Here is a 20,011-nt window from a genome sequence, read left to right as displayed (position 1 = left end):
CTCCATCTGGAAGGAAGAAGCAGGGTTCCCTAGAGGCACCAAGGAAGCACCCCCATTTCTACAGAGAGACTTGGAGCCCAGGAGCCCTGCAGGCTGAGTCTCTTTGGAAACTGCATGGAGCTAGAATTTGCCTGCAGAGAGGTTCTGCCTAGAAGGAGACTGAAGCTTTGGGGAGCCTCCGTCCCCTCCTGTCCCATGCAGGGCAGGAAAGGACACCTCATGAGGTTGGAACCTGAGACTCCACATCGTGCAGCCACATACATTGTGTCATTTAATTCGCATGATATGCCCTGAAGATGGATACTTAATTCCCATTTTACAGCAGAAGAAACTGAACTCCAAGAGGTCAACTGATTTTCCTATAAGACTATGGGTTCTGGAGAAGCAGTACGAGAGTAAGCACCCAGACTGCCCCACTTGTGCTCACATCCTTCCCAGCCTGCCACGTGTCTGCTCAGCCCAGCCGGGTCATGTGGCATTGTGGACAATTGAAAAACTGGGACTTAGGACCAGGCATCGACTCCCTGTCTAAAAATTCAACTTGTACCCTGCCCTCCCCAACATTTTCTGTTGCCCTTCTCTTGAGCACTTTTCATTCTCTTGCATACTGTTTTTACTGAATTATCTTGTTTATTGTATCTCCCATCACTAGAATGTAAGGAATTTTTGCTGTGTTGTTTACTGCTGTGTCCCCAGCAACTAGAACAATGGAGGCCAATAGCAAGTGTTCAACAGACCTTTGTTGAAGGAATGAATCAGATGCCTGGTCTGGCCTCACCCCTGACAAACCAGCTTCTCACAAGGGTTTTGACATCTGTTAAACTGCATGCACAGCTGTCTTCCTCTGGCTTGTTGGATTACTCCATAATTTCTTTGGAATCAGTTTGACAGGTGTAAGTACACTAAAATAAAAAATTTTTTCTAAATAGAAATTTAGAATTGTAAGGGATTCTGCATTTCTGGTCCATCCCCTCACTTTATAGCAATGAGCAATGAGGTCTGCCAAGAGCTGATGTGCAAAGTGATGCAGGGGCAAGGGGTGGTGAGGTCAAGGCTGGGATGTCTAGACCAGTGTGTTGTCCCTGGCCCACCCATACTCCTCTGGGAAACTTGGCTATGGTTGCTAACAGAATGGTTACTAATAGTGACCACATCACTCATAAGCAAGAGAAACATTTTGAAAAAAATTTAATAAAGTTAATTTAATGAAGAAGCACAAGAAAACATCTCCCAACTTAACTTTTTAAGACAGAGTTCATTGTGGTAAAAATTGATGTAGATGCAAGTTGTTTTGCTGACATTCAAATTGACAGACTCCAAGATGACTTATGGAGGTGATGCCTTACAGTTTATTAATATGGCATTTCCTCCTTGTCACTAGGCTGGGTTCCCAAAGTCCCCATGGCAGTTGAAGACTGTCTCGTCCCTTTTCTCTCCCACCCTCCTGTATCTGCTGGAGAGCAGTCACTTTTAATCACAACTTTGCTTACACTCTCTGCCACCTTCCATCCTGGTTAAGAGTTGGTGGGTGAAGTTGCCACAAAACATCACATCAGCAGGTATGAATTTCACTTGACAATTCTGGAGTAAGAATGGCCACATTCCTTAAATTCTCTTTATATAATTTAATCTGTTCTTCACCCCAGTCCTATTCTGGTAGTATAGGCTGTCTGTCTTTTAAAAATCCCTCCCCTGTCTCTCCAGTTTACAGCAAGTTCCACAGCACCTCACACCTAAGAATACCCTCTCAGCATCAAACAGCCTCCGCATACTGTGCTGGTGTCTTTGCCTCTATCCTCCAATGTGCTGTGGATCTTCTCCCTGGATCTCAGCCCTGGTGGTTTTCTGGCAATGCCAGCATTAGGCAGGTAACACAGGAATCCCTGAGCCAATAAACAAAGTCTTGGCTTCCTTTTTGGACAATGGGAGGGAAAATATCTATAGTGGCTGGAAAAAATAGCAAATTATATTTTAATATGTGATCTTCCAAATAGCAGCCGTTCATTAAGGTTTTTAAAAGTCCCCCAAGTGTGCTAATGAGGCTAAAATAAGACATTCTGAATTCACATCCATTTTAGCTCTCAATTTTGACCAAGATCTGGTTGTCTTTCTGCTTTTATCTGGGAGAAAAGTAAAACCTTAACAAGATCAGGGTCCCCGATTTCTACTTCTGGCCATTTCCTGAATCTTAGACCAAGGAGTCTAGCTAAATGGCTATAAAATTAGGTTAAAGAAAGTGAGTGAAGCCCATCGGTCTTGGGGGAGGGTGGCAAGGGAAGAGGAGGTTGGGGAGGCCCTGAAACCTAGAGTGCGTGATTTCTGGGTGAGGGCTCCTTAGGGCCAGGCTGAACACAGGCCTCAAGAGAGGTCAGAAATCGGGACTGTATGTGACGTTAGTTATCATTTATCCAGTTGTCTTTTAAAAACTGATGGTCAAAATGGCACGGGGTGAAGGAAGCACATAAGTGGTGGTGGCAATGGGGAGAGGCAGGAACCACCAGATGGAGACCCTTAACTCTACTATGCTCCCAGTCTTTGAATCGACTAGGTGCTGGTCCTAGACTTGTAACCTTGCAATACCGCCCTGTTCCTCTGGCCAGAGAGAGAGACCCCTACAGAGGGGTGAAAGTCAGCAGGAGTTGTCCCAAGGTGAACCCTGTATTCTTTCTTTCCTTGGGAGGTGCTGGTGCCCCCTGGTGGCAGCAGGCCTCCCCTGCAGGTCACTTCTCTTAAGAGACTATTTGTATAATTTTTTTTTTTTTCTAGTAGAAGTCATGTGGGCGGTCTAAAGATCATATAGTAAGATATGAAAGCAGTAGAACGAAGCTTTTATTTAAAAAATAAATTATTCTCCAATGTGTTTTGATTTGTGCCACGTCCTAGAAAAGAATTTTGGAAGGCGATTTTGAATAGGGGTTGGGGAGGCAGTGCTTTCTGCAAAGAGGGTTGCCATTCTTTATGTTTAACCTTTTGTTCCCCAACCATCTCATGTTTTCCTGGAACTGGAGACAGGAAGCCAGTGGCCTCTGATACCCTTATTCTAAGCTGCTTGGATTATGCAGCTATTTTCACTGCCAGCCCCCCTGATCTGCAAGGTAGTAAAGAGGTCCTTAGGCCAGGTGGCAGCTAATCCTAGAGAAACCAGGAGGTGGGAGATGGGTGCCCTCCAGCGGGGACCTTGGAGGCAGGTTTCCTTGCTCATGACCGTGTTTCGGGCTGCATCCTTTTACTTTCTGAACTGTATCCTCTCTTTGCATTAAAGCTGTGTGTGTGGTCATGACCCTCCCTGAAACACAAACATGTTTGTCTGCTTCGTGTTGGGCTATTTGGCAGATGCAGGCACACAGGAAGCAGGGGGGTGAGATGGGAGAGAAGCTGGTATCCTATCCTCTGGTGCTTCAGCATGGTGCCTGAGACCTGGGCCCAGCAACAATCCTGATGGTGAAGGTCCAGAATGTCTGTGACTGGGTATATCTTGGGAGAGGGGGTACACAGCCTCGCCTAAACCCTCTCACGGCACATCAGTGGGTGCCTTGAGGGCTTCTCAAGCAGTGGGAAATGTGAGAAGATTGCATGGCAAAACAATGGCCCTGGCTACAGGCGGGATACAGAAGTGGAGCAGAAGGCTGGTGGGGATTCGGGCACTGAGCCAGGACCTCAAGACAAGGGAGGGGGAGGGATGATGCAGTTCATTGTATGAAAACAAAGTCTGTGTATGGTTGAAGCAGAAAAGGTTGTCTTGAGAGGAGCCAGGGCTTCACCTGGTGTCGGGTGGGCAAGCTGGTGGCCCAGGATGAATAGTAAGCAGAAGCAAGGAGCTACTTAGCAAGACCTCAGCTGTGGTCAGGCACAGGAACTGCCTCTGGAGGGTGCTGCCACTGCCCCTGATAAGTTGGGGCATGGCCGTGCTGCCCTGCACGCTTGACAGCTGGCCATCACTGCTACCCAGCTTCCCTGAGTCACTTGCTGCAGAAATTAAAACAAAACAAAACATCCTGTACAGGGGCCTCTGATTGGCCCAGGCAGGAACACATGTCTAACAGAGAGCTGGAAAAGTGCACTTCCAGGGTATCTGGTTTCTTGGTGGAGGAATGGTTATAGTGGACATTGGCCAAGCATGAGATTAACTCATTCAATGTACACAGCCCCAAAGGTGCTAATATCTTGCCCATTGCATGGAAGAGGAAACTGAGGCACAGAGATATGAAGTAAGTTGCCCAGAGTCACACAGCTGGCCTTCCCGCCTGGGCAGGCTCAAGCTGGAACCTGGGCTCTCAACCACCTCTCTGCTTCTGAGTGAGCCTGTTTCCCACAAGTTCATATGGAGCAATTCTCTGAACACCCAATGTGGGTGTAAATGCTGGTGGCCTAAAGGAGGGCAAACAGCCACTGTGCTAGATGTGTGACTGCCGGTGAATAACCGCTGATGTCTATGGCTCTGAGGCAGAGTCGACTCTGTGGAGATGGTAATAATAGATGTCCAGGTGGTGTGAAGCTTGGGAGAGAGATCTATGTATGTCACTCACCCCAAGAACTGCTCCACCCCTTCCCCTATTTAAGACATTTAAGACCCACCAGGATCTTTGCCATCTGCAGACCCCACAACGCCTAGAAGACACTTTAAACAAAATAAGCTATAGTAAATGTCAGTGGTGCAAATCAAAGAAATCCCAGTGACGTGAAAGGAAAACTCATAAAAGATAAACAACTGCTAATGATCACTATGATAGTAACTCAGTTATAGAATTTATTTTATCTTATTATATTTTTGGAATAATGACTGCTGCTGCCTAAAATAATGATATATGCTAATCATAAGAATTTAAGAAAAAGAGAAAGTATAAAGAAGAAGAAAGTTAAAATATCACCCCAAATACTACCATCTAGAAGAAACCATTGTTTGCTTTAGGTAATCATCAGATAGCTATATATATAATGTATATGCATGTATATGTGTGTATGTGTGTGTGTGTGTGTGAGAGAGAGAGAGAGAGAGAGACAGAGAAGAGGGAGGAGAGAGATTCCTAGAGTGTAAGCATAGAAGGTGATCATACATTTGTCTGGATGGCAGTAGGTCTCACGAAGAAAAAGGTTAGATCACAGTATATGCTAAGTCGCTTCAGTCGTGTCCGACTCTGTGTGACCCCATAGACGGCAGCCCACCAGGCTCCGCCATCCCTGGGGTTCTCCAGGCAAGAATACTGGAGTGGGTTGCCGTTTCCTTCTCCAGTGCATGAATGGGAAAAGTGAAAGTAAAGTCGCTCAGTCGTGTCCGACTCTTAGCGACCCCATGGATTATAGCCTACCAGGCTCCTCCGTCCATGGGATTTTCCAGGCAAGAGTACTGGAGTGGGGTGCCATTGCCTTCTCCGATCACAGTATATATGATACTACTAAAATTCAATCATGCCCTGAATCTTACTTGAATTTAGCAGGAGGAAAAAGAGCTGGAGTGAAATCTTGCCTTCCATGAGGGCTTTCCAGGGCTGGTTTGAGGTCTTCTAGCAGAGAAAACCCCTAGGGATTGGTGGTGGCCCAGATTCCCCAGATCTCTGAGGTCGGGAGAGGGGACTGATGAAGTCCAAGCTGTTCCTAGCCCCCTGGGGAAGTCACTGTGGCAATCGCAGCCTGGACTCACTAGAGGGCAGGGCAGAACTTCATCCTCAGCATGCAGTCCTGGAGCCTGGGATTCCAGGAGCAGGGATGGGGCACTGGGAGCTCCCTGTCCTCCTGGCCTTGTCCTACCACGACTTTGAGCAGGGCCTTGGAGGTCTCTTATTTTTGGGTCCCTGTGACTCTAGCAGAGCAGGGTTGCATGGTCCCAGGACATCAGCTAGAGGTGTCTCATTTCCCCAGGCCACCCCTGGGCTCCAGGTCTCCTCCCAGGGCTGGCCCAGATCCAGGGGAGTTCTTGGGCTCTGCCTGCCTCACACTTCTCACCCTGTTAGGAGTCAGCTTGGTTGTCAGAGCTGGCACAGTGACAGGCTGCACTTGGACGAGCTGGGCAGGTCCCCAGACTGCCACCCAGGGCCACTCTCCCCTGTGACAGCAACACTGCATGGTGGGAAGCTTCGTGGCATCAGAGCTCACTTTTGGGTCCTTGGCAGAAGCAGGAGAAGCGGTCATGGGAGGAACATGAAGGAAAGATAGACTTGCCGTGTAGAATTGGATTGGGAGGGTTTGGGGCAGAGAGGAGAGGATTACTAAGTGAACCTGAACCTGTCTTCGAGTGTCTGAGAGCAGCTACCTGGAGGAACACGTAGTTTTTCAGCTTGATAGGCATGTGTGTTCATTGCGTATCCACTGCCTGTGTCAGGTGCCATGCCAGGTGGCAGCAGTAGGAGACGAGATGAGCAGGACATTCCTGTCCCTGAGTGCAACATAGCATGATGGGGACAGACATCGCCCCAGGGCAGAGTGAGAGAGGTGCTCTAATGGGGAAGATGCAGGTGCAGGGAGGACAGAATGGGGACAGTGTGGAGAGGGAGTGGGGGCTTTTGACCTCTGGGCCTGCAGTGTCCCATATGGGGGCCACCAGCTGCAGGTGGCTGCTGTGAGCTAGACTAATGTGACATGTGCTGATGAAAATGTACTGCAAGCATGGGCCACATACCCAATCTCAAAGACTTGGTGCAAAAGCATCTCAATTCATAATAATTTTTATATTGAGTATACATTGAAATGATATTACTGCGAATACAGTGAGTTAAAGTACACTATTCAAATTAATTTTACCTGCTTCTTGATACTTTTCTTAAACGTGTCTACCAGAAAATGTACATGTGCCTAGCATCTGTGCCGCATATTATGATGCAATTTGACTGAGGTGCTCTAGTTGACAGCATGAGGACCAGGGGTTGGTGATTAAGAAGCATGGGAGGGGATAGATTTGGACTTCACTTCCCTGGAGGGGATTGACTTCGAAGGGGATGAGCTTCCTGTCCCTAGGTGTTTCAACAGAAAGGACGCTGGCTGGCAGTTGGGAAGAGACCAAATGTATGAGCTCCAAGGGTAGCTGTGATTCTAAACCTAACCAGAGTGCAGCAGGCCCCTTTTCTGCACATTGGGGGCCTCAGTCAGGACCTCATGCCTGACTGCCCCTTGGTTGCGGCCCAGAGATCCTACCCTTCCCTGGCTCTGCCTATGGTGGCCCTTGCGGCGGCCATGCAGGCGTGGGCTCCGCCTCGCCCTTACTAGAGTGTGCTGGAGCATCTCCTTGGCTCTGGTAAGGGCTGCATCTGCAGGAACAGCCACGTCAGGTACCACGCCCACCCCTTCCCATGAGCTTCCGTCGGCAGCCCCCACTGAGCGGGCGGTGGGGATGGTGATGTACAGGTCAGTGTCGTCCACGTGGTAGGTTTGTGGTGGCTGGCAGCCCCCACTGGTCACCTCCCCGATGACCAGTGCTCGGCCCAGCCTCTTCATGATGTAGGTGAATTCCTCTGCGGCGCCAGCAGTCAAACTGCTGGTCAGAATGACCATACTCTTCTTGGAGCCATAGCGTTCACCTGCAAGATACAAGACCCTTCAAAATAGGAAGTCAAATCCCCACGTTGGGTACTTGTCTTCTCCAGACTGCCTAGACTCAGAGAGAGGAGGGTTGGCTCTGTATCCTCATGTCTGCATGCAATTCACTCCACCTTTCTGAGCCCCAGTTTCTGCATCTATAAAAAGAGGATAAGGATGTGTGCCTGATCCTGAGCATGCAAGTGCTTGAGAGTTTTTTTCACCAAGTGATGGGAAAAGGCTTGACTGACTTACCTGAGAGAAAGGCTAACCTGAACAGACTCTCTTTTCACTCTGGACCCCCAGAAGAGCCAAGTTTGTGATTTAATGATGACAACCTCTAGGACAGTGATGTCCAATAGGAATGCAACACAAGCCTAAATGCAAGCCACCGATGTCATTTCAAGTTTTCTAGAAACCACATTAAACAAGTAAAAGGAAATTGATAAGATGAATTTTAATACTGTTTTATCTAACTCCATGAATCCAAAATATGCTCCTCTCAAAATTTTTCAACAATAAAATTTTTGATATATGTTACATCCTTTTATTTCATAAAAAGTCTTCAAAATCTTGTGTGCACGTAACACTTTACACATTCCAATCCATGCGTGGCATGTGGCTCCCATATTGGACATGGCAATTCCTGGGCTCCATGGTCTGCAGATCTGGTTTTAACTTCCAGTCTTGAATATCTATTTAAATTGAGAATTCCTCTGGTCCTGATTTTTGTTTACATTTAGTAATATTATTGAATGTGTATCTTGGAAGATTGCCCCCAAATGCTTATGTGATAAGAAAATGCACAAATGAAAATGGCAGAGTGCTTTTCTGATTAGATGCACAACCTCCATTGGTTTCCCAGCCCCTTCGTGTCAGATGGGCATCCAGATTCCTGGATTTTGCAAGCTAAGCAAGGGAGACAGAGCCAGGCTATCCCCTGGGATGTGAGTGGGACACCCGTGGTTCTGTAAAGCATAGGGCCTGTACTGCCTCCTCCAACTATTGCTCTGGGCCCTGGGCAGGTAACAGAAGGTTCATTAGAGTTATTAACTTTCTTTAGGCAGATGTGCTGGGCAGCTGCTGAGAGTTCAGATAAGGTGGAAAACCACTGGAAACCCACTGGGATTTGGTTACAGGCAGAGGATCCTTTTAGCTCTCCATTTGTCTTGCAGACTGATGATTGCCATGGCAAGAATGGCAGGCATTTTGGTTTTAGACAAACCAGTGTTCAAATTTTGGAACTATCATCAGCTGAGTGACCTTAGACAGATATTTGACTTAGTTAGAACTCATTTTTCTCATCTAGAAAATGGTCATAATGGTAAATGTTTTGCAGGGATTGAAGGTCTCATATACAGAGTACATGGCATAGGACAGGGGTTTTATATTTTAGCTACAATTACTTTTACTTGAAACCAAACTGTCTTTCCTTGATTTCTCAGGAGCTTCTGGAATAATAGGAAGGAAAGCCTTCTGCACGCACCTTCAAGCTGAGTAAGGGTCCAGAGCTCACTGACAGAGTCATTGGGCCGGTTGTAGATTTTGTCCAGCAGAATAGGTGGGCCTTCGTCGAAAAAGTAAGAGCACAGTGCAGAGATGGAGGAGGTGGGGCCACCGATGTTGAACCTGAAGGAAGGGAAAAGTTGCTCACTAAGGGGCGGAACCCACAGGGAAGCCCTCGATGCCCCCAGGGGGCCCAAATGCTTGTCCTGTGGAGGATTCTTAATTCCAGGCAGCCTAAGTATGGTGCACTTTCCTTATCTTACAGAATTCTTTGGTTGGCATTTCCCGGAGTACAAGATTCTTGAGAACAAGAGACTTTGTGGTCAAATTCATTTAAAAAAATACTACGTCACATGTAAAGTTAAAAAATAGAAAATAAACTAATTAAAAAAAAATACTACATCACAGACCCATTCTTGTGATACATACTGTATGTTATATTAAAGGCTCTGACAAGTCCTGCAGCTTGGAACTTGTTGATAAATTTCCCCAGCTTACTAACCATGGACTGCTCCCCTGAACTCATGCTGCCTGTGAGTGGAGCACATTTTGAGAACACTATCTTCCCAGTTTCATGCTTTCTAATTTCACAGTACCCACTAGGCATCTTAGTTGAGATGTCCTAACATGGCACTTAGTGTGGTGGAGTCTATCCTTGATTGGTGGTGTTCAGAGCTGTGGGACTGCATTGGGGTAAGGGAGCCTGTGACCATTCCAGGCCATTTGTATATGTCCCATTCTGTGACTTCTCTGGCCCATGTTTCCTTATCTGTGAAACAAGGAATCCAACAAGGAATGCCAACAACTGGGTTGGCAGTGTATTAGCAATCTCTTCTGGTTGATGGTCTAGGAAGGCCTGGATGGGGTCAGGGCCCATGACTTCAGCATCTGAACCTCCAAACTGGTTTGGAAGGATCTTTAAGCAAAGCGTACCTGTGGTCTGGGTCTCCTCTGTAAAAAAAAAATGTGGACTATACTGTTAAGCTGGTGAAGGATGGGCGGCCTGGTGTGCTGCAGTCTATGGGGTGGCAAAGAGTCAGATATGACTGAGCGACTGAATGACAAACACAGTTAAGCAGAAAAAGATTTAGCATGAGGGTCATTTGGATGTTCAATAGAGCGTTTGAAGAATAAAGTCATTAGAGATGCCACAAGAGTCCCCAAGTTTAAGTTCTGGACATACCCAAACCCAAGCCCTGGGAGATGGGTTTATTTCCAGGGAGGGGAACCCACCTCTGTGATCCAGCGCCACCTAGTGACAATTAAGAATCACAAGAGTATTACAACCCAGCAACCAGAGTTCTCTCTTAGTCAATCTAGCAGCTGGGGATGGGGGCAGTGTCCATTTCCCCGGGGAGCAGGCTTCCCTCTTCCCAGTTCCCGTGGAAGGTGCCCAGGGCAAGTCCACTGATGGCCCTCGGAGTGAGGAGAGGGCTGGCCACTACACAAGGGCATTCTTCTACCCATTACCCTCCTAACTCCCCTCCCCCAGCTCTAGGAAGGAAACTCACCTTGTATGAGGCATACCTTCACAGAAGCAGATGGGAGGTCTAGCTGAAAGCATCCCCTCAGCAATCATTTTGTGATGTAAAGAGTTCTTTTTGCAACAATAGTGGCTGAACTGTAAAATTCTGACTGGGCCATTGGCTTTATGATTCTCATGACCAGGGTTGTCCTGCGCTGATTTTGTAGGATATGAGGCACAAGCATAGGTGGAGGCCTAGCTCTCCCACACATGGCTGATCATCAGAGTCACTTGGACAGTGCTTGTCAAATATACTAGTCACTGGGTCTCACCCCTGGGGCTTTGGATTCGCAGGGATTTGGATTCAGAAGGACCCTGGAATCAGTGTTTTTAAGGTCACCCTTCCCCCTCTCTCTTCACTTAATCCCAAGACCAGGGACATTTGGGGACCACCAGACTAGCCCAGTGCTTCTCAGCCTGGAATGCACACTGAGGCCATCTGAGCTTAAAAAACTACCAGTAGTGGGGCCCCATCTGGCCAATTAAACCAGAACCGCAGGCTAGCTAGCCAGAGCCCTGACAGCCAGGTGTTCCCCCTTGGTCTTCTCCTGTGTCCCAGAGTCCTTTCTTCCCTACCAGGCTCATGGCTTTGACTGTCTACAGCAGCTGCCCAGGCCCACTGACCTCATGTCAACAATCAGAGCATCCGTGTGTACAATCTTCTTCCAGACGTGCTCCACCAGCAGCTCGGAGACCTGGGTGAGCAGCTCACAGTCCCCAAACATGTCAAACCTCAGGTAGCCAACATTGCCTTCCAGCACATTAGTGTGGAAGGAGAACTTGATCAGGTCTTCAAAGACTTCAGGGGAAGGGATCTGAAAGAGTGGGAGGTCAGCTCCATGTTAGGAAAGGAGAGATTTGAAAGCTCACTTTTTTTTTTAGGGTTTTGATTACTTTATTTCTTTATTTAGTTCTTTATTTCATTACTGATCATGGTACTTAAATGGACAACCACCTCCGCTAAAGAAGAAAGTCCAGGTCCAACTCTTCCATAGCTGTGGTTCCCTGTTCTGCCAAGCCCCATCCAGCATCTACTCCCTGTCACTTCTGCCAGATACAGTGAAAGCTCAGATTTTAAAGTGGGTACCATGGAGTTCCTTTACATCATGAGAAATATTGATGGCACAGGAAGGGAGCTAACATTTTGTAAGGAAGTAGTAGGTGCCAGGGCCTTTCCTGATGGTACCTGGAAAGTTAAAAAGGTAGGGGGCCTGGGATGTGAATCCCATGTGTGATCAGCAGCCTCCTTACAGGGAATGCTCATGGGTACCAACTCCTCAACCTGGCATCTGAGTGGAGAGGCCCAGGCATAGTCTCCACTCTGACTCCCCTGAGCTCCCCAGATACTATTTGTCTCTGAGTTCATCATCCTTTCCCTCCCTGAGGCAGGGAGAGAAGACATGAACTACAGGGCTCTTGAGTCTTTACTAGGGATCTGGACCTGGGCTGAGCACATTGTAGAAGTTACTGTAGAGAAGACACTATTATCTTCATCTTTTAAATGAAAAAAAAAAACAAAAACAAAAACAAAAACTGAAGCACAGAGTGATTAAGTAACTTGCTCAGGGTCATACAGCCAGTAAGTGGTAGAGCCAGGATCTGAATCCATACAAGGTGACACCAACCCAGGAACATCCCTGCTGTCTTCAGGACACCTGCCTTCCAGACCTTGAGCTGACTTCAGTCACAAATTCTTTGGCTACAGGCCACTCTCCTGTGTACTCCTCCAGGCCTCAGTTCTCCTTTTGGTAAAATGAGATAACAATTCAGTAGTAGATGCTTTTGGTGCCCTCAGCCATCTGATTTCAGCCAAGGGCCCTGCCTCTGGCAGACCCTTGTCTTTTTCTACTTAAGGATCTTCTCCAAGCTGCTCCAGAGCCTGAGCAAGTTCATGTTTGGGGGTGATTTTCAGCTAACAGAGGATGGAACTACTGAGTCCCATCTGCAGAGGGACAGCTCCAGGAAGCACTCCTCACACTGGTCAGTGTGCTATTGGAATCTTCAGAAACAACAGCCTCAATAATGGACTCACCCATTCCATCCAATTCACCCTGCTCCCTCACTCCAGCTTCAGCAACCATCTCCCACATCAACTGCCTGCATGCAAGCCCCTGTCTCAGGTCCTGTCTTCAAAGGAACCAGGACAAATGCTCCCTGCTTAAGTGTTGTGGCCATGCAGTGAAAGAGTAGATGATAAATGCCTTGGAGAGGTGTTGTGAAGCTGTTTTGACGGAGCTCTTTGCTGACAGGAGAGCTTGCTGAGTCCTGAGGCGTACTTTGGCCCCTGATCTGCAGAATTTTTCTCTCATCCACCCTGCAGCAAGCCCCCTTAGCCTTGATTTACCCAGATCTGCAATGCTGACTTCAAATATTTTGACCACACTGCTTCACTCAGAATTTCCCATCCTGTTGGCCCCTGTATCTAGGTGCACACTCACCCAGCATGACACCTTTGGGAGACAGTACTTGGCATTGGGGGAGGGGAGAAGGCAGTCAGTGCTCCACCAAGGCAGCCTCACCTCCGGAGTTGTCTAGTCTGGGCACCAGCATTCCTGGGCCTGTCCCCAGGCTCCATGTTCTAGCTTCAAGGCAAATGTGAGGCCAGGACCACTGCATGATTCCCTGTCTCCATCCCCCTGACTCATTCACAAAAACTGCAATTCCCCCAAGGCAGACAGGTGACATGGATGGACGCAAACCCCACATTTCTAGGAGAGGAACTCATGGGGACCTCATGTGACTTAGCAACCTCTTTCTCTAACACCAACAAAGAGAAGTTCTGCAAACTCTTGCCTTCTACCCAGACAAGAGTGAAGCTCCTTCTGTACTAGAGGTTTTCAACCTGAGCTTCTGTGGGTACTGATGTTCTACAGAGGTGCTCAGGGACCTCATGGGCATGAGGAGTGGAGGACAGGCTCAGAGAGAGGAAAAGATTTGACTGGTGAAAAGTTTAACATGGAAACAAGTCTGGAAGCCATTGCCTTGAACCCTGCACAGAGCCCTGGATGTGTGGACAGTTGATTGACTTCCTCGTGGGACCACGTGGGACCAACTCTCCCTTGTGACTCACCTGCATGGGTACAATTCCAGGAATGCGGTCTTTAGCATCCTCAGGGATATGGGCTGTCTTCAGGTGTGAGTCTCCGGACAGCACCTGCAGGTCAGCCTGCAGCATCTCAGCAAGGGCGGCTTCTGAGGTCACCCTGGCATAGCGGCTCTGCAGACCACTCAATTTGGCTGCCATCTTGACTCCCAGCTCAGGGGAGGCGTAGTTATCTGCTACGAGCTTCCCAGCTGTCTGCAGCACAGTGGGCACCTTGGCACGCAGGGTCACTATGTCCCGGGCTGTGGAGAGGGCCACGCTCATGGGCACAGTGATGTCCGGCTCCACCCCAGCCAGATCCCAGGCCTCGCCAGTGCTGGCACTCATGGCCATCTGCGTGGGCATGGAGGCATATAAGGGGCTGCTGCCCACCTGGTAGATGCCCACAGCGAGTGCCCCTCCGGCCGTGGGCTCCCCGATGATGGTGGCTCGCTGCAGATCCTGCATGGTGTGAGCAAAAGCCTCAGCTGCTGAACCGCTGGTGTGGCTCACCAGAACGTAGAGGTCCTTGTGGGAGCCGTAGCGCTGGCCTGTAACGTGGGGCAGGGTCCATATCTCTGTGACCCTTGACGTGGCCCTGTCAAAGACAGAGTAGAGGTGCTGGCGGGGCTCTGCATCGAAGAAGTAGGAACAGAGCAGCGGCACAGCTGTGGAGTAGCTGCCGGGGTTGTAGCGCAGGTCAACCACCAGTGCGGCCGTGTCTACCAGCTTTTGCCACACCAGCTGCACCAGCTGTGGCCCGATGGCCTTCACCGTCTCCAGCTCAGCCATGGCATCGAAACGGAGGTAGCCCAGCTGGCCAGGCAGCACCTCGGTCTTGAACAGGGCCTCGATGAGATAGGAGAGCTCCTCCAGGGAGGGGACAGCGGGAGGTGGTGGGGGCACCTCCTCAGCCACCATTTCACCGGGGCTGTGGAACACCAGCAGACGGTGGTCCCCAGACATCTCCTGCAGGTCGGCCGTAAGCTGGGAAGCCAGAGACTCCAGGTCCACCGCTGTGCGGTAGGCTCCCTGGGACAGCTTGGCTCGCAGCAGGGCACCCATCTGCCCCACAACCTCTGGGCGAGCGTAGTGGGCCTCCAGAAGGTGCCCTGTGCCCTCCACCAACTCCCCCAGGCTTCGGTGGAACTCTAGCACCTCCTGGGCTCTGTCCAGGGCTTCCTCGGCCAGCACGATGGCATCGGGGACCACACCGCCCCCCAGCCAGCACTCGCCATGGTTGTCGATGAAGGTGAGCACAGGCACCGTGAGCGCCAGGCCACCCTCGGGCGTCTCCAGCAGGGATACTGTGTGCGTGTGCAGCAGGCTGCCCGCGGTGATCTCGCCCACCAGCGTGGCCCAGCCCAGTGACTGCATGAGGAAAGCCAGCTCCTCGGCCGCGGTGGCAGTGCGGTGGCTAGTGAGCAGGTACACACCACGCTGGGTGCCATACGGCTGGCCCAGCAGCTCCGTCTGGCTGAAGTGCTCCTGTGTGACATTGGTGCGCCGGTCGTAGGTGGTGAAGAGGCGCACGGGGCTGGCATCAGAGTTCTGGAAGTAGGAGAGCAGCAGGGGCACAGAGGAGGACGGCCCCCCGGGGTTCTGCCGCAAGTCCATGATGAGGTGCTCTGTGTCCTGCAGCGGCTCCCACACCTGGTGCAGGATGTACGGGCCCAGCACCTCCAGGACAGAGGCATCAGCAAAACTGTCGAAGCGCAGGTAGCCCACGTTGCCCGGCAGCACAGACACCTGGAACACGGAGTCCACCAGAGCCCGCCGGACAGCCTCATCCTCGGGCACTTCGGGAACCGTCTCTGGAGGTTCTTCAGCTTCCCCCTCGGGCCCAGAAGAGGCTTCTTTGGATCTGACCACCTGTACCTGGAGCCTGGGGTCCTCAGACACAGCCTGCAGGCCAGCGTTGAGCTTTGTGACCAGATCCTCCTCGGAGACCACTGAGGACAGGTCCATGTTAGCCAGGTGGTGCAGCAGGGCGGGCACACGGTCCACCAGCGTGTAGTATTCGCGCAGGGCCTCCTGAAGCCGTTGAATGACTCCTGGCAGGGCACGGCGCAGTGTGAGAATGGCCAGGGCTTTCTCCAGGGCCTGCTCGGCTGGTGTCCCCACACAAGGCAGCACCCCGCTGCCCTCCCACGTCTGGCTGCCCTCACCCAGGGGCCCCAGGGATCTGGACACAGGCACAGTGAGAAAGAAGTCGGACTGGCCTATCCTCAGCTTCTGGAGGTCCAGAGCCCCCCCAACAGTCCGCTCGCCCACCACGATGGCCCTGCGTATCTGTTTGAGGATGTAAGCAATGTCCTCAGCCACGCCCCCCGTGCGGCTGCTGGTGAGGACCACCACATCCTTGTCGGCACTGTACTTCTCTCCCAGGGCTTCAGGCAGGGTCCAGATCTCAGTGGTCGTATTGGAGGGGCGGTCGTAGATGGTGTCCACGTGCAAGATTGTGTTCCCCGGGTGCAGGTAGGAGATGACATAGGGGATGCCAGAGATGTGTCCCCCAGTGCAGTGCCGGAGGTCCAGCACCAAGGCGGAGGTGTTCATGAGCTTCCTCCAGACGTTGGCCACCAGGAAGCTCCTCAGCTTGCTCATCACCTCCTGGCCCGGGATGTCGTCCACCCTCAGGTAGCCCACATTGCCTTCCAGAACCTCATGGCGGAGGCCATCCTGCAGCCCTGCGATGATTTCCTCTAGTGTGAGGTTCGTGAATGCTGGAGCTCGCGGGGGAGCCTCGAGGGTGCTGGGCTCATAGGAGATGACCAGGCGAGGGTCATTCAAGGAGCTCTGCACCCCAGCTGTTAACACATGGGCCAGAGTCTGAGGGTCTGAGATAGACAGAATCTCATGACTTTTGAGGGCCTGCTCGATGGCTTCCTGCATCCCCATCAGGTTCTCTGGAAAGCAGTAGTTATCCAAGAGGACCTGGGCCATGTCCAGCACCAGGCTTGGCTGGAAGAGGTGTGCAGGACCAGTCAGGCCGCAGAGCAGCATGGGCAGGAGCAGGGCCCATTTTCTCACCATGGGGATCCAGAGGGAGGGCTGGCTCCTGCACAAAAGCTCTCTTGATACCATGCGCGAGGCAACAGCACTACCCTGTGTATAGCTGCCTTTCTCCCTCGTCCTTCTCAGCAGGTGGACAGAAGGTCTGGGGCTAAACACAGGAGTTGGGGTGTAGCTCCCAGCCCCGGTAAGCCTTTAATCCTGTCTAATTCAAGCTCATCAGCCCTGGGGACTGGGGAGAAGGGGCGGAAGTGGTTTGACCCAGAACGTATGTGGGGGTCTCCTCTGGCTGCATCACCTCTGATAGAATAACATGAATAACTTCCATTTGAATTCCTGCCACATGCCAGGCACTGTGCTCCATACTTTATGTGAAGATGGTTTTCATCCTGCAAAGGAGAGTTATTAATGTGCAAGTAAATAGCATTTCCCCTCTACACTGGATGACCTACACCACTGGAATTAGGCACAACTCACTAGAGACCTGGTTCTGCCACCCTCTACTCTGTGGCCTTAGGGAAGTGTCTTACTTATTGTATAGACTAAGTGAGAAAATATGTGTAAGGTGCTTAGCATCAGGCAAGAAGGAAGCACTAAATTACTGATAAGGTTTCTGTGTTAGATAGTCTCTCTATTTTGTAGCTGAATAAACAGAGTTCAGTAGCTACTAGAAGCCCACCGTCCTAGGTGTGAGGGGGATGTGAGAGCAGCCAGAAGAAACCAGTGGGGCCACAGTCACTCAGATCATGCCGAGGTTGAGTCTAAGCTTCCATCTACCTCACAGCTTGAAGTCATTCCCTTGTATAGGGAACTGAAATGGTGCCCCATGACAGCTTTCATGTGATAGGAATGAAATGTCTGGAATTCATCACAGGGCATGGGGAATGGGATTGGTGATTGCAGGGCAGGAGAAGTTAGCTCTGAGATATAACAAGCATCCATTCTCCTGACTAAAGAAGACTCCCCTTCTGGTTGAGGGCCCAGCCCACAACCCTCTTCTTGCAAGGAGAATTGAGTTGGAGGACTTAGGTCTCTGAGGTCCAGGCCCCACAGGTATCCAAATCATTAGTCCCCAGTAAACAGCTGGACTTCAGCTCCTTTGCATAGAAGTGACATGGGTCCATCTTATGACTGATTTATCACAGATTTCCAAGAATACCTACTACGGAGCCTAGACCCTAGAACCCCTGCTTTGTCTCCCCATCCCTCTGGGTGTAGGCATTTCCTTCACTTAACAGTCTGGATGATTATGGCTCAGAGTGTGGTCCACATAGCCAAGGAGAGTTGCCAGGCTCCACTCTCTTCTCTTAGCCCTGTTACTGCCAGTGTACCCTCCTGGGACCAGGTACGTATGTGCTTCAGGCAGGCACGTATGTGCTTCAGCAGGCAGCCGGAGGAGGTGGTCTTGGGGCGGGGGGCCCTTCTCAGCACACTTGAAAGCCACAATCCGCTCTCTGGAAATCATTATCTGAGGATGTTTACCAAGTGGTTGATGAAGGCCAAAGAGGTCAATTAGCTAAACAAACATATTCTTAGCTCATGAGGATTTGTTTAATGCCCAAGTGACATATGGTCACATCACTCCACCATTTGCAGCCAATCAAGTGAGACTGATTTATCATAATAATAAGGCCTCCTTAGTCCCCACTGGGAAGGCTGAGCCCTCTGCTCCACCTCCACTTGGGGAATCACAACTCAGCCTCATCCTCTGAGGACACTTTTCTATCATTGCTTGAGCCCAGGCAGAGCCTCTGGACTAGGAAAGGTGGGATGATGAGCAGAAATAAGAACCACTTTGGAGAAAATGTTTCCCTTGAATTCTTATTAAAATGAAGTCTTGGAATGGGATGCCTGGAGCTGGTGCCGGGCTTTGATTTGTGCAGATGGCCCAGAGCCTCAAGGAGGATGTAGAAACAGGACAGGGTCTGTGGCAAGTCCCTGAAGTGCTGAGTTAGTGCCTGTGAGGGGACATGATGTGTCTTCCTGTGGATGTGGCCCGAAGCCAGCGGGACAGTTCTGTCCCCAGAATTCCCCAAACTCTCCAGGAGGAAGGGATGTCCAGGCCCCCAGATAAAGGGGATACAAGCAGGTGGTAGTGGGCTAAGGTGAGCAGATGGGAACCAGGAGGATCTTCCCATCCAACCCCTCCCAGTTTTTGGCCCAGGGGCTACAGAGAGTCCTGGAGGTGATCTCCGGGGCTGTGTTTGGCATTGGGATGCAGTTATAAGCCTCTGCCTCCCCCTCACTTGTACAGCACCCATGTGAGCAGAAGGGTCAAGAGTTATCTCCAAACCCTACTGCTTTCTAAAGTATAGACCCCGATTAGGTGACCTGACTGGTTTTTGCCCTAGCTTCCTCAAAAGGGAAGTAAGATAAGAAGAGACTCACAGTATTGTGGTGACAGTGTCGGCACGTGTAACAGAGAAGTCAAGGGGGCTGTTCTTTGTCTTATTATTGATCAAGTAAGAATTATTTTGGCGATTCTAAATGTCTTTGCCTGATGTATGTGTTGCAAATTTTTCTCCTAGTCTGTGGCTTGCCTTTTCATGTCCTTAACAGTGTCTTTTGAAGATTAAAAGTTCCTATTTTTGATAGATTCCAATTTATCATTTTTTTTCTTTTATGATTCCTACCCTTGGTGCTGTATTTAAGAAACCTTTGCTTATTCCAAGGTCACCCGTTTTTCTTCAGTATTTTCTAGAAGTTTTTACATTTATAGTTCTTTTTGAATTAATTTTTTTGTAGAGTATGTTAATTTTATTGTATGAGGAAGGGGTCAAGATTTATTTTTTTCCATGTTGATATCCAGTTGATACAACACTAGTTGTTGAAAAATCTTTCCTGTTCCATTGAATTCCCTTGGCATTAGGTCAAAAAGTGATTAACCACATACATGTGGGTCTATTTCTGTGCTCTCTGTTCTGCTGCATTCATTTGTTTGTCTTTTTTACCAGTTCCACACTGTCTTGGTTACTATAGTTTACTATATGTCTTGAAATCATGTAGTGTAAACCCTGTAACTTTGTTATCGTTCATCAAAACTGTTTTGGTTATTCTAGTTCCGTTGATTACCCATATAAATTTTAGATTCTGATAATTTTTTTTTAAGAATCAGACAACTGATTTGAATTGAATTGAAGCTATAAATCAGTAGGACCAAAAATTGATATCTTATCAATACTGAGACTTCCAGTCTATGAAAATGGTGTATATCCATTTAGGAGAATTGAGATGAGGAAAATTCTCTTATATTCCTAGTATTTCAAGAATTAAAAAAATATTGAACAGATGTTAAATATTGTCAGATGCATCTATTAAGATGACCTTGCTTTTCTTTTTTAGTTTGTTAACATGGTTGATTACACTGATTGGTTTTC

General features: G+C 49.4%; 1 protein-coding gene and 1 long non-coding RNA gene across 2 annotated transcripts; one reads left to right on the top strand and one right to left on the bottom strand.

Annotated features, from left to right (window-relative positions):
* Nucleotides 1-6,643: 6,643 nt before the first annotated feature.
* On the bottom strand, nt 6,644-16,655 carry RBP3 (retinol binding protein 3). Its single transcript, XM_081573690.1, has 4 exons — nt 13,608-16,655; nt 11,162-11,352; nt 8,993-9,135; nt 6,644-7,508 (listed from the first exon to the last, which is right to left on the bottom strand). The coding sequence occupies exons 1-4, from the start codon at nt 16,653-16,655 to the stop codon at nt 7,030-7,032; spliced, it is 3,861 nt and encodes a 1,286-aa protein (XP_081429816.1). The 3' UTR covers nt 6,644-7,029.
* On the top strand, nt 10,695-12,748 carry LOC145539696 (uncharacterized). The gene is made up of 3 exons (XR_014077912.1): nt 10,695-10,872; nt 11,117-11,236; nt 12,392-12,748. It is a non-coding gene; the product is annotated as an uncharacterized LOC145539696 (long non-coding RNA).
* Nucleotides 16,656-20,011: the final 3,356 nt, after the last annotated feature.

Source organism: Giraffa tippelskirchi, chromosome 2 (assembly GCF_054371585.1).
Source record: "Giraffa tippelskirchi isolate mGirTip1 chromosome 2, T2T-mGirTip1v1.2.pri, whole genome shotgun sequence".
Classification (NCBI taxonomy): Eukaryota; Metazoa; Chordata; class Mammalia; order Artiodactyla; family Giraffidae; genus Giraffa; species Giraffa tippelskirchi.
This window is presented reverse-complemented; position numbering and strand designations above follow the sequence as displayed.

Excerpts from the sequence above, each read along its gene's own strand:
- RBP3 (XM_081573690.1), bottom strand. The coding sequence starts at position 16,655 with ATGGTGAGAAAATGGGCCCTGCTCCTGCCCATGCTGCTCTGCGGCCTG. Across the intron at positions 9,136-11,161 it reads GCTCTGATTGTTGACATGAG|GTTCAACATCGGTGGCCCCA; the intron begins GTCAGTGGGCCT and ends CCCTTCCTTCAG. Across the intron at positions 7,509-8,992 it reads GACCCTTACTCAGCTTGAAG|GTGAACGCTATGGCTCCAAG; the intron begins GTGCGTGCAGAA and ends TGTATCTTGCAG.